This window comes from Choristoneura fumiferana, chromosome 5, assembly GCF_025370935.1.
Source record: "Choristoneura fumiferana chromosome 5, NRCan_CFum_1, whole genome shotgun sequence".
Classification (NCBI taxonomy): domain Eukaryota; kingdom Metazoa; phylum Arthropoda; class Insecta; order Lepidoptera; family Tortricidae; genus Choristoneura; species Choristoneura fumiferana.
The window spans coordinates 18,524,797-18,539,433 of NC_133476.1; the positions used below are offsets into that span (position 1 = coordinate 18,524,797).

Consider the following 14,637-nt stretch of genomic DNA (forward strand, 5'->3'; position numbering starts at 1 on the left):
ATCCAAACTACAAATTTCAAGTCGATGCCATTAACCGTTGCAAGAGTTCTGTCCTACTGAAACGATCCTGGTCAGACTAACAGGATGTCACTACCAGGTTATAGTGTTGTCAACATATTTACATAACTATGCCAAATTTTAAGTCAATCCGACTACTGGAAGTGTACCTATCAAATTCAATTTGCAAGATTTGACCCCTACTACAATACTAACAGGGCAAATTAAATGAAAGCTTGTAAACTAATGAAATACACCATTTTTACAAGCTTTTATTTAACTTGCCCTGTTTATTTTTGGGTCTAATTCTGCAAGTTTATTTTGACCCACTTCTAGTGGTCGGATTAACTTGAAATTTGGTACACATTGAATAACAATGCCAGTGTAAAGTCAATATTAGAGGTAGAGGTATAAAAGTTCAGTCAGAATAAAACAGCTCAACATTAAAAAATATTTTTTTTAACACAATTTTTACCGTCATCACAGCTGAGTATAAGAAAGAAATAATGAAACAAAGAAAATATATATACTTATTCGTATTCGTGACAAATATGATGATATGCGCATTGTAGATTTTGTCATTAGTTCCGTTTTGCTGCTAAGCGATAAAATCATAATTACCTATCAATGACGACATAACGAGACAAATAAAAGGTCAACGTACTCGTCACTTCATAGTATTTAAGGTAAAACAGGAAAAACAATAAGACAACTTCTACCTCACTTATTTTTACGTGCCGATAGACTAATCGGGGAAAAGCCGCAAAGGCCACCCAATGCGGGGATGATACAACAAATAAAGGAAATGTTATGCCAATTATAATTGTTAATAATTAAATGGTTATTGACCATAATGACACAGGACAACTTTTCAATTTAGAATCAACTCGCATTTATCATCAATTTTAGCAACATAATAGGTATGAATATTTTGCGTATTTATTTACTCAAATCGACATGAAAATCGGCCAGATTATTTTCAGTTTTTTTTTTCCAGAATTTTAGAGCAATTGCTAGGCCTAATGATTTACGCGAGCGAAGCCTCAGGTAAAGGCTAGTTATAATATATTACTACAATTTATTACTAATGGATGTCGAAAGAGAAATGCTAATTTGATAGAAATAATCTATATCAATGAACTAATAAGTTTCTGTTAAAAAAAACATTTTTAATAAAAGATTTTTTTGCTGACTGTACTTTTTATTGATAACCATTGAGGAGTTCCCTCCCGCGGAGACGATCCTGGCAAGACCACAAAGATTTGTCACTATCAGATTATTGTATTGTCACTTAATTTACATAAATATGCCAAATTTCAAGTCAATCGGACCGCTGGAAGTGGGTCAAATTTAGCATCTAAGATTTGACCCAAACAAATAAATAAATAAGCAGGTCCAGCTAAAGAAAAGCTTGTAAAAACGCGTCAGTGTAGTGTGCTGGTGGTGATAAATGGGGTTGTGTGGTGTATGTGTGTCCGCTTACAGTTTGGATGTGGCGGCGCTGCTTGAACACATATTTATTGCAATAAGAGAGAGAGAGATCTATGTACCTTACGGCACTAGACTGGCTGTTGGAAACAAAATGCGCGACGCATCAATATTATTTGTCACAACCCATGTCACGGACGTCAACAAACAATAGTGAAAGGTTCACAAATCCGCGCTGTGAACAAATTTTGTGCGCCGTTTTGATGTAAGAAACATGCAGCCTATACATAGATGTCGATGGATAATAGTATTTTAGGTACCTACTTAAATGTTCATTTTCCTGTTGATTCACGCAAGTTAGAGGATGTTATTCCCGACTTTGCGGATGAGTGATATAATCAGTGAAGTAGGTAACAAACAAATAACATTAATTTACATCGAACTAGAGTCATTGATCTCTTAGATAAGGCTATAATTACGTGATAGGAATATTTTTTGTGTAAAGTATTATTGGAAATGAGATAATCGGATTACAAATGGCGTTGAAAATTAAATCTAATTAATTAAATAATGTTCTAGTATATCATTAAAATCGTAAATTATACATAACTATTTGGTTGCTATCAAACAGGAATAAATGATGACATATTTAAGAAATTTATTTTTTAATATTAACATCGGGCGCGAAGTTTCCCGACTGGATTAAATTTGACCTTTATTCAACTCGGCTTCGACCTGGGCTATATTTCATATCATTATATTTAATCTTAACTTAACTCACTGACTTCCATTTCTAAACAATCCTAAACCAAAAAGAGAGATCCTGCAATTGATCCATTCAGGCGTTTGCGTAAGACCATGTAAATGTTACAAGGTTTCAAAAGTTTGCAGTAGCAGAAGGAATAAGAATATACAGTTCATTGAGAGACGGTTAATAATGGACTAGATTCCTAAAAATATGTAGTTAGTGCGTTAGTAAGATTTTCAAAAAATATCGGATGCGATTTTTTGTTTTGTGATTAAACAAAAAAATATTTACATATACCTAGCCGGTTAAAGTTTCATGTGACGCCACACCTACGTACACTTTATACGAAGGATTGACATCACGGTCCCCCACTTCCGAACTGTGACGCGCTTCACCTCTGTATTTTTTTTATTTCATTGACAAAAGAAAAATAACGTGTCGATTATTTTCTGATAATCAAATATTCATAAATTCAATAATCTAAAATATAAATCTGCTAAAATTTATTCCTTTCTCCATCCATTCCATTGTACAGGTTGCCTGGAAGAGATCACTGAAGCGATAAGGCCGCCTATTGCTTACCTCTGAAAATATCTGTGTATACCTATGTTTTCTGTACTGCTTACTATGTGTTGGTGTGCAATAAAGAGTCATTGTATTGTATTGTATTGAAATCGAACTATAAATAGTTTTTTTTTACCCATGAATCTACCCAAAGGACTATCATAGAGGATAGCAAGAGCATACATGTATGAACAGAGTTGCCGTATGCACGTATTGCCTGACGTTTCTAGCATTCGCGTTCGCAATCAAATGACAGTTTTTGTATGCGTAATCTGTCATTTGATTGCGATCGGCGATCGCGTGCGTCAGAAACTTTATGCAATACGGCCACATAAGTTCTTTGCCCAACACAAAATTGGCTAAAAAAACCTTACCTCCACCAGCCTTCCAGGGTCCACGTTCAGCCCCCCCACACTCTGCACAGTACACATATAATTCTTCTCAATGTTCCACGACGACTCGTATTCTTCTTGGTTCTTCTTCTTCCTTATAGTTCCTGAGGGTTCGGACGCCAGTCTTCTTCTAGTCTCTGTCAGGAACTGAGAGTCACGACCAACTGCAATAAAAGAAAATCAAAGATAAGTTCTATCCAGATGAATTATTTTTTATGTTTTTTTGGTACTTATTGTAATTTGGGATTTAGTTTGAAGTGCGATTGTGGTACGTTTTATAATGCTCATGTTAAATAAAGCAAGTTGATCATTTTTGATGAACAGGGAGTAAAGCGATTCTATGAATAAGTGTTCCAGATGCAAACAAAAACCGCATTCAATTCGGTCCACTCGTTTAAGAGCTACGGTGCCACAGACAGACAGACCGACAGACACACAGACACATATAGCGGTCAAACTTATAACACCCCTCTTTTTGCGTCGGGGGTTAAAAAGTTAACAGGTTCTGTACCTTTTAGTATTTCAGTCTATTTAGAGCACATATAAGCAAATTAGCTTGTTATGATTAATACGGCGTTAATCACGAGATGACATTGACTAACATGCATACGAAACATTCGGCATGTGTCAGAATAGGGCAGTTTCATAAAATAAAAATAGATAAATAAAAATGTACATATAGGTAAAAAACCCAAGTAAATAGGCGCTCTCGTCACAATTTTGAAAATTATGGACTTTTGCTTCATGCTAATACACCCTGTAGGTAGGTATGTGAGCAAAACAGGTGCCTAAAAATAACTAAACATGACCGAACATCATTGATAACATAGTCGAGTTCAAATGTCGAATCTTTGTCGTTACGATAATAATTAAAACACGGCGTTTGTCCCAACTGCGGTAATTAATTTTAAAATATACAATTAACAGTGTTTATGGCATAAAAAAACGTAAATTAACAAATGGCAATGCTCAGTGCACTTTTTGTTTACGTCCCATTCATTGCAGTAAAACAGCCAATCGTCTAAAGTTGTACCAGCCAATCAAGGTCCGTCAGCCACGAACAACTGACGCTTCGGAAAGTACCTCACTACGTCAGTCGACCGCAGACTGCGATGGTAGATTGACCTATCGCGCGTGTCAACCTCGCAACACGCGCCATGTCTCGCTACGCGCTTTTATTCCTGCTTTTACTAGTCCTATTATCACAAACGAGCGCATTAAATATCCTAGTGCTCATTTCCCTGCCGCTCCGCAGCCACTACATGGCAATAAAAACCCTATTTCGCGAATTAGCTATCAGAGGACACAATGTAACGGTCATAAATAATTTCCCCGATGAGCACCCAACACCAAGGCTAGAGTTCATCAACCTCCTGTCTCACGATAAAAGCGTTCGCAGGACACAAGCTTTGGAGACCTACGAGAGCTTCAGTTCGTGGTATCTGCATTTATATAACATATACAGGCATATACAAATAAGTCCCGGTTCAACGACAGCGGAATGTGAAAAGTTGTTTACTGATGAAAACATGAAGCAACATTTGGCGAGAGGAACCAAGTATGATGTGATATTTGTGGAACAGTTTATGAGCGATTGTGATTTGGCTTACGCGGGTATGCACTACGACGCTCCGATCATAGGAATCACATCACACGTGCTGTTACCGAAGCATTACTATAGGCTGGGCATCCCATATGACATCTCCGTAGATCCCCACTATTTCACTAATGGAGGAACAGAACGGTCTCTATATCGCAAGGTCGAAACAGCTGTAGTAGATTTTTTCTTTCACACACTCTTTAAATGGACTTTGGAGAAAAGAATAAGCGACGTGTTTGCTAAGTACATGCCGAATAAAAAGTTTGACTTGGAAAAGTTATCACATGAAAGAATGAAGATGATTTTTTCAAATCAACACTACTCTATAACCGGTGGGCGTCTTTTGGCGCCAAAACTTTTGGAGATAGGCGGTATCCACATACAGAAACCCAAAACAGTACCAAAAGTAAGTTGATAGAATATCAAACTAATTAAAAAACAAGCGCACACAATTTATCTCTATTGTACTACTTTAATCAGAAAGGGATGCACTGAGAAACTAATCAACTAGCACCCAAGACTACACACTGCACTACACTTTTACTAGACTAGACTAGACTTTTAGAATACCGTGCCTCAAAGGAAAAAAACGGTATTCATATAGGATCGCTGTCCGTTTATCATTATCACAGCCAATAGCGTCAAAGCTAATGGACCTTTTAAATAAAAATTATATATATAATAATATATAAGTCGGTGACCCAAAGACGAATGTGTGACGTAAATAAGCCAATTTTAAACATGGGGCCGCTTTTGACAGGCAATTGAAAAAGAAAACTGCTTATATCGTGTGACATATCAATTAAAATGACTTTTACTTAGCGAGAGACATTTTAATTAAATGGTTTAGAAGTTATTTTGAAAAAACACAGAAAATAGTTCCATACTTTTAGATAAAATAAAAACCTATAAGTATAAATCTATATGTTATTTAAACTACCCAAAATAGAAAAAAAATTAACTCATACTGTAAAACTAAGCTATCCTCATCTAAAACATTTAGCTTCCGATTATTTCCAGGATATAGAAGAATTCATTTCGTCATCAGAAAAAGGCGTAATATACGTAAGCTTCGGGTCTCTGTTACATGCAAGTACCATGTCAGCCCACAAGCGCCAACAATTCTTAGACGCTTTCAAGAGAATACCTCAAAAAGTTATATGGAAATGGGAGAATGCCAGCCTGCCTAAAGGAAACGACAACGTGCTGACTAGCAGCTGGTTACCACAGCTTGATATCTTATGTAAGTATGTCTATTTAGGATGGTGGAAATACCATGAGTCATTAAGACCTTCGAACGAATTGGTAATAACGCTAAATAAGATTGTAGGTATTAGGTATTATCCTGATGCCGAGACGATCGGACTTCCTCTGCCTTATATTTATTATACCACCTATCAACCGGGATTTACTGTTACTTTTTCTTGGAACAAAAGACAAGCAAAAGCTATTTTGCTATTTCTGCGAAACATACCTCGTAGAGCGTAAAAATTCATTGTCATTTCACAGACGGAAAAGATATCGATTTACAAACTGAGAACCTCTTTTTGTAAATTTTCAGTAGTCCTTTCCTTAAACAAATTGCAAGTAAAGTTGTAGAGATACAGGGACAACCACCCCGATAGTTAACTATCAAAGCTAGACTGTTTGCATTCCGCCAGACATTATGATGCTAGCTACAACCCAAAACGCATTTTTTTTTTTACATTAACAGCAATTATACTATAGGTACCTTGTATTTGCACCAGTGGTGAAGCGTCCATAGAACCCCATTCCCACCGGCTTGCCCAATATTGACAAAATACGACAACAGGACGCAAATTATTTATGAGGGATGTGAGCGATCTTTACTTCGGCTTTATCACGGAGATATTTGACGCTACGCCACTGATTTGCACTTAAATCTACAGGCATGTTTTACAATCAATGTCACTGCTCTATTTTCCTATTTAAAAGAAAAACACGCAAGGGCGATAAAAGCGTGAACCGTCATTAATCACGATCATGACTTTGCTAATTTTATCGCACAATAATATCTAACTCATATTTTCTAGGTCACCCAAATGTGTTAGCTTTTATATCACACGGCGGTATGCTAAGTATGTCAGAAGCGGCGCACTGCGGAACCCCTCTGCTGACATTACCGTTTTTCGGAGACCAGTTCAACAATGCAGCATCAGCGCGTGAAAGCGGATTGGGCATCACACTGTTCTTTCAGCAAATCAATAGTGAAAATTTGGTAGAAGCTATTAAGGAGTTGACCTCAGAGAAGTAAGTTTATGACGCTATAAGTATCTAATTACGTGTTCAAGATGAAGATAATACTTATAGTTTTTAAGGTTTTGGCCGTGCATGGTTCGATTTTTAGTTGATGTCGATAAATGATTTGACAAATGCTCGAAACTGAAAGTGTACAGTCACCTGCAGTAATATGTGCCACAGTGGAGCGTGCAGAAATATCTGATACATACCGGCCCTAGAAATAGATTGTTTGTACATTCGTATCAGATATGTATGCACGCTTTGTTCAATTTATCGGTGATGTGAAATCACCTCCTCCAACTTTTTTTTTGTTATTAGAATGCAATCAAACGCCAAAAGAGTATCCCGACTTTGGCATGACCGGCCCCTACCAGTAATGGACAGCGCCATCTATTGGACGGAGTACGTCGCACGCCACCGCGACGCGCCGCCCGCGCTCCCCACCGAGCAAACCACGTGGTTCCAAACAACGCAACTAGATGTCCTTTGCATAATCATTGCGATCACCATCGCAATTTTGTACTTAATCTACGCCATCATAATATTCTTTATAAGACGTATTTTCAGATTGCTTGTTAAGTTATTATGTAAGGATAAAAAGGAGTAATAGTAATAAACTTCCTTATGGCATGCTGGCTTTCATTTCCGCTTGTTATTTTGTACCTAATCTAAAGAGGAAATTTAATAAAATTACCTTATTGGCAATATGGTTCATAGCTCATAATAAAACCACGCAATAACTTATTGCATACCCTATTGTGTATTATGAGCTATTACTATGAACCAATTTTTATTTCTGGATTTAGTTTCAGTAGCAACAAAAGTAAAATAAAAAAATATATTCTCAGAGGTTTAGAGTTTTTAGGGTTCCGTACCCAAAGGGTGAAAACGAAACTTATTACTTACACTCCGCTGTCTGTCTGTCTGTCTGTCCGTCTATCTGTCACAGGGATCTATATCTTAAACCGTAAAAGTTACACTTGAAATTTTCACAGATTATGTGTTACTGTGGCCGCTATAGCAACAAATACTAAAATAAAATAAAGTTACAAATTAAAAGGGAGTCCTCATACAAAAAACGTGTTTTTTTCAGCTTTTTTGGTTGCTAGGCGTTGTTAGCCGTTGCTAGGCGACCAAGGTGACAGCCCCTATGTCGTTTGAATGTTTACCTTTAAGCTTGCGATTTTAATGATGTTTTATAAAAGCGACTGCCTGATTCTGTGGTTTATTCGTTTTTGTGCAAATTTAATGAAGCAATTTATGAACCACAAACTCAATGAAGCAAACTTTGATAGAGCGCTCGCCAAATCAGCACCGTCACTAATCACTGTTTACCATTGTTTTTTACGCTAAAAGATTCATACTAAGTATTTAACAAAAGTACAAATTTTAAGTACAAAGTTTATAATATAGTTTAAAATGTATTCACACTAATCGAGCTTCTTATTATTTAATTACACAACATACGAATACCGCAAAATTTCCCGCTTATTTTGAGCCACTTAAGCAGTGACGCTAGCGACATTATACCGTAGCCCTCATCGAGAAACTTTTTTTTACTTTTTTTCCGGCACTCCATTGGAACTAACCGCTCACCCGCGTATAGATGTCGCTAGCGTCACTGCTAAGTGGCTAAAAATAAGAAACAAACAAGCTGAGATATGAGGTGCATAGGGAAAATTCGTGTCTGTACCGTTGACCATCAATGGTGTAGCGGTATAGCACGCGGTACGGAATACCGAGGACCTGGTTCGTTCCCAGTGATGGTCTTATTTTTCTGGTTTTTCTGTGCATCTATATTTCAGTTTGTATTTTCATTTAAAGTCTAGTTTACGGGTGATGCTAATAAAAGGATTCTAAATAAAACTTACCAGATAATGGTAGTTTTATCCATGCTCACAATCAAAACTTGCGGCACACCATCTCTCGAAAGCGTCTCTTGGATATAGAGAAACTGTATCAGCGGGTGATCTCCCAACAAATACTCCTCGCGACCACAAACTTTGAGGACGTATTTTTTATGCACATCCTGGTTGGTCTGACGAAGTTGTAGGGAGTTGACCTTCTTGCTCAAAATCGTTTCGATGTGCTGCTGTGGAGTCAATGTGGCTAGCACGATGGTTGTAAACGAGAACTGGAATGAAAGTTTGGGTTAGTCATTTTTGAAAAAGTAATTTAACAGTCATTGGTTGAATGAAATCATAATATTGCTAAGAGGGTTCACTATCGTTCGCCCGAATTTCATTATCAATAACGTATGGTTTTTCATAATTTATTTATTTATTTACTTTTCACACTTATTGAATGTTACATTTGATTTGTTTTTTTTTACAATTTTGCGGGTTCAATTCCCGGTTTCAGACCTTCCAGGCATTTTATTTTTTTTAAATGTTTGAATGCAGTTTGAATTGTTTTTAAAATCAAAGATATTTCAGTAAACATTTCTGGCATACTGACTTGGGGCATAGCCGCGGGACATCCTGTATAAGATTGAATAGTTTGACTATTAAAAATAAAACATACAAATAAACAATATGAATCAATTTTCGTGTCTAGTTTCTGGTTCTGTTGCCGTTGTCCGCGTTGCAGAATTTAATTTATAATATTTATTAGTTTGACATTTGGAGACCTTATACATCTCCATTTCTTTATTTTAATAAATATTATTAGTTTTTGACCTTGGAGGCTTTTTACACCTCTGAAGATTGTATAATTTAATTAATTTAATTAGTTTACTTGACATTTAGAGACTATATACATCTCTGAATTATTTAGATTAGGAATTTTATTATTAACATAGGGACTTTATACATCCCCTTGCTGTATAATAATTTTATTTTTAACTCAGGGACTTTATACATCCCTTGTTATGTTTAAGGCTGTATATTGTTAAGCTTATGGATTTAAACTTTTATATTTTAGTTTAAATTCTAGTCACAGGCTCGCGACGTCGAAGTTCCCAAGACGATCCCATAGAGCTTATGGGAACGGAAGCAATACCATGCCCTCGGTACCGCTGCTTTCAGAGCATGAAATGAGTGCTGTGAGCTAACTTTGGGGCGGCAGACGTGAACTTGCCTTCGAAATCCAAAAGCTTAATGGTTACTTGACCTGAAATGTATATTTCAGAACTAAATTATGTATATTATTTTAAAATTTATGACGGTGGAAGCATTCTACACTTCTACTGAACGTAGATATAGTTTAGATCTAGTAGTGTTTAGTATTGTAACTAAGGGACCCCATACATCCCTGTATTTCTTTTTATTATTTTTGTATTTTTTTTCTTTAATTGTATAATATAGTTTTTAAGTATTTATTTGTAATATATTTTTATGAAAAAATTACTTTCTGCCAAGTTTCTTGCGGCGCATTCTTCTTGGCAATGATGGTCTTTTCGAATGCGCTGGTAGTTTAAAAAAATGACGTGTAAAAGTGCCCATTGCGGCCTATTTACTGAATAAATCATTGAATTTTTGAATTTTTGAATAAAGATAATAATCATTGATTTGTTGTACCTAACAAATTCTGTACAAACTTTTTTTAAAAAGTTTCAGTGCCTTCATGAAACAGATAATTTGTTACAAAGATGACACAATTCAAAACTGTCAATCTGCCTTAGTGTCAATATTTACAAAAATATTGGCTGTTCCAATACTCAAATATCTGAAATCAGTATTTAATCTTGCTCAAGGTGAAGAAGTTCAAGAGGAAGTGAGTGTTAACCTTTCATTCTATTCATACTATTCTTAATCTTAGCTGTGAACTTCGAAAACGTCACTAACACTATTTAGTTTGCTAGCCGTGACCCAAACATCAGAAAATGAGCGTTACAATGCACTGCCGACGCCCAGCGTCTCGACTTATCATCAAGCATTTCACAAATCAATTTCCTACCACCGCTTGTTTTCGTGTAGCAGTACACTATGGGCTTGATCAATCAAACGATCAAATCATACCTCGGTAAAACGTAGTGTATTGCCACCCTGAAGGCTTGTGTTGTGATATCTTAGTAATGTTATGTCCAGCAACATGTCGTGATTGAAGAGGAAGAGAAAGAAACCGAAATCGTAGCCGGCGAGGAGCATATTGTCAAGCCACACCAAGGAGCTTAAATCGGTCAGAAGTCAGCGTCAGGTTGAGCCTGCTTGGGAAGATAGCCGAAGGAGACGGGTAAACAATCTCTTATTATTAAGTGAAAAGTTTTTGAGAGAAACAATAGCATCAATATGCTATTAATACACCAAGGGACACTCAGGAACAAAATATAACAATATTTTGTATAACAAAAGTCAGCGTAACTGACATCAGAAATAGTTCAAAGGCGCAGCAAGACTTTCAAATGAACTATTCTTTTAGTTACTTACACTCCTCATTATAGCTCTAACCATAACTAATATCTGTTACAGATACGCATATCTCAAAGCCACCCTAACAAATATGGGCTTAGAAGAAATCAGCGCCATTAAAAGCTTCAAATACCTGCAATTCCTCGACTTGTCAAACAATAATCTGAATCTGGGCGCTCTCCAAGCTATTACGGAACTACCGTCTCTCGTTCTCATTCAAGCCGACAAAATTACTTGCAGTCCGCTGCGCTGAACAAAATGAAATACCTCCAAGTCATGATACTGAACAAAAACTTCTTAACGACAGTCCACGATGTCTTTCACCAGAACTGAGCACTTAGAAGCCGCCGACAACAGAATACATAGACTCTTCTTCTTGAATCGAATGCATACCATGCGATGTCTCGATTTCCGCAACAATTTGATAGATGAAATATCAGAATTGGACTTCCTAATCTGGACAGCTTATATTTGGCGGGCAATAAGATTAAAAGCCTGGTTGGACTAGAGAGGCTCGTTAACTTGAGGATATTGCATGTACGCAACAACCCTATTAGGTTGCTGAACGGTTTCGACGAAGCAAATAAGAAGCTGCAGTATGTTAATCTGAGGAACTGCAAAGTATCGACATTGATACAAAGTGAAAAAGTTAAGGGTAAGACTTAACTGCTGTACACAATGCTCTACCACTAATAACCTTTAGTAGGATTTCCACTTACCGGTAGGTCAACGTGCATGTTGATGCGCATTGCTTGGTAACTACTAACATATCGGCGCTAAGAGCGCTAACAGTTCTATGTTTCAACTCCAGGTGCTGCCAATTTGGAGACGCTGATAATGAAGGGTGTCCATACATGGGCGGCACGGGGGAGGAAGAGGCGGATGCCGGAGGAGGGAAGAGGATGACAACGAGCTCCGAGTGGAGATGCTAGCCGCGCTGCTCGGCTCAAGAGAATCAACAAGACTGTCGTCACACCAGAAGAAAGGTGAGGCTCGTCTTTACCATGTAGGAAAGAGTTTGATAGCTGATGCATTCACCTAGCAAGGAGTTTCAAGGCGAGACATCTTTTTAGTGGAGAAGCAGAACGTACGCATTAACGAAATTTTCCAGTTGGGCGATATTTCGGGCTATAGGGGCAAGGATGCGAACACAGATTTTGTTCTCGTTCGCTGCTCAGAACGTACGTTGGTTTTCCGAGTTAGTGACTCATAGATGCAATAAAAACAGTCAATTTTATTAAATCTACTTATCAGAAATGTCATTTTGCAGGGCTGAAGCAAAGATCTCATGATGACTTGGCTAGAAGAAGGTGAGAAAACGAAGAGGAACTAGTGGAAGAACATGGTGAAGAAGAAGTAATAACGAGGACGAGTAAAATAATTTATGGCTTCTAATATAATATACATTTTATTTTCTCGATTTGGAGTATTATTTATATTGCATACTTTTATTAGTTCAAATTAAAAGATAGATCAAGCAAGCTTAGCCTTAAAGGGCCCCTTATTCATAAAACTTAACAAGCCTATGTTAACTAACAAATGCTTTGTCCCTTTCTAACAAATACAAATGTCGAAGTGACAGATAAGGACAAACGAATTTTAGCGGCATTTTAACTAAAATAGGTTTGATTGTCGTTTATGAATAAGGGGGAAAGTCTGTAAACAGTGTTAATTTAAGTCAATACTGCCAGTCATTACTTTCTATGCAAAAAGACCTAAATAATATGTGAGTAAGCTTTAATTAGAAACAATATGTGGCTCGAAAAAAACAAAACCATCAAACAAACAGGAACATACATATCTATCACACCAATTAACGAAAAGATACTATACTTATATTAAGGTTTGCTCTGGTTAGCTCATGAGCAATGTCCCGTTAGATGGCGCTGTATCAATAGTTCCTTTTTCAGGTTTTTTTTCGTAATTATGAAGAATTATTTCACCAAAAACTAATGGCGGGAGTATCTAAAGCGTAACCGATTTTTGACCCACACTCGAAATGAAATATTCGCGCCAAAGCCGCAAACGAGTGCTTTACTTTGAACGTCAATTGCGGCCCGTATACGGACACTAGGAGCTCACGCACAACACTCAAATAGACAGCGCAGCTAGCGAAAAGTCTATTGCGACCTTAGCTACCCGATCGGGTACTTCGAGAATATTCACATTTTTTTATCGAGTCACGAATTTGTACCAACTGTACTTTACTCGAAAATTTTACTACGATCTATAAAATTTATAAGTATTTATTGATAATTAGAAGCAGCGGTCTTGGATAACTGTTCGCATATTATAATACGAGCCAACGCCTTTCAAGTGTTATAATATTTGTACGAAAATTGAGAAATTACCGAGATTCTGACCAAGGTTTTCTTGTCTTGGTTGATGGTCTTGCTATATTCAGGTTATATTTATAGTTACTTTTCGTAGTTACTACTCTTGCTAAATGTGGGTCATGGTCGTCGGTTGAAAATCGGTAGCAAATCTACAGGACGAGTTTCTTGGGAAAATAGTGCGGTGGTTTGTCCTTACCTTCCACGCCGCAGAGCTGGAGTTTGGAATTCGTAGTTGGCAATAGAGAGCGCTGCCACCAGGGCTCTTAGTCATCTTGTACGACACGCACAGGAATGCACAGGCAATCAAGTTTTATAAAGGGCATCCGTAAGGCCAAAGTCCCTTAAGACACTGTTACACATGCTCTTTAGTAGCAAGAAAGCATGCTACTATTGAGCAAATGCTAGCTAGTAGCATGTGTGAACAGGACACCGTACATCGAGCATGCTTATTAGTGGCAAGCTCGAGACGGGGTGAAGGGGGAAAGGTAATAAGCAAGTGTGAAAGCGTTTGCTTCAGTCCAGTAACCGAGCATGTGTAACAGTGGCCTTTAGACATACCTAATATTTTATGAACAGTGCTTCGTGTAAGCTCTTTCCTATCAAAAGAGGTAATAAAATCCAGACAGAGTTTACTATCCTAATTATTCATCATCATCATCATCACTCAATTTCTGTGGTAAGACTTTTGTAAGAGAATTAGTAATCATAAGCTGCTAATATCAATTATTAATAAGTTGCTACACCATGAAAAGAGTTGACGAAGTTTATCTAGCTTTCTGCATCTGGATTTTCTCAGTTCATATATATATATTACTAGCTTAATCCCGCGGCTTCGCTCCGTGAAGAAAAAATCTACTCTGTAAGTGTAGGTAATTCGATTAAAAAAAAAACTTCTTGCACCAGCTCTGCGATCCTCAAGGAATACGTTTGCCAAATTTTCATGCATTTTAGGCCATGTTTT

At 37.1% G+C, this 14,637-nt stretch overlaps 2 protein-coding genes and 1 pseudogene across 2 annotated transcripts in view; 2 read left to right on the forward strand and 1 right to left on the reverse strand.

Annotated features, from left to right (window-relative positions):
* Pi3K92E (phosphatidylinositol 3-kinase 92E) overlaps positions 1-6,764 on the reverse strand; it is a 28,876-nt gene extending 22,112 nt beyond the window's left edge. The window contains exons 1-2 of the mRNA XM_074088241.1: positions 6,462-6,764; positions 3,112-3,293 (exon numbers count right to left, since the gene is read on the reverse strand). Coding sequence (XP_073944342.1) covers positions 3,112-3,293; positions 6,462-6,492 — 213 coding nt within the window. The 5' untranslated portion in view covers positions 6,493-6,764. The remainder of the gene's footprint in view (positions 1-3,111; positions 3,294-6,461) is intronic.
* Positions 4,196-7,621, forward strand: LOC141428310 (UDP-glycosyltransferase UGT5-like). Its single transcript, XM_074088245.1, has 4 exons — positions 4,196-5,135; positions 5,750-5,972; positions 6,784-7,000; positions 7,310-7,621. The coding sequence occupies exons 1-4, from the start codon at positions 4,287-4,289 to the stop codon at positions 7,596-7,598; spliced, it is 1,578 nt and encodes a 525-aa protein (XP_073944346.1). The 5' UTR covers positions 4,196-4,286; the 3' UTR covers positions 7,599-7,621.
* Positions 7,622-9,108: 1,487 nt separating this feature from the next.
* LOC141427736 (uncharacterized) overlaps positions 9,109-14,637 on the forward strand; it is a 16,770-nt pseudogene continuing 11,241 nt past the window's right edge.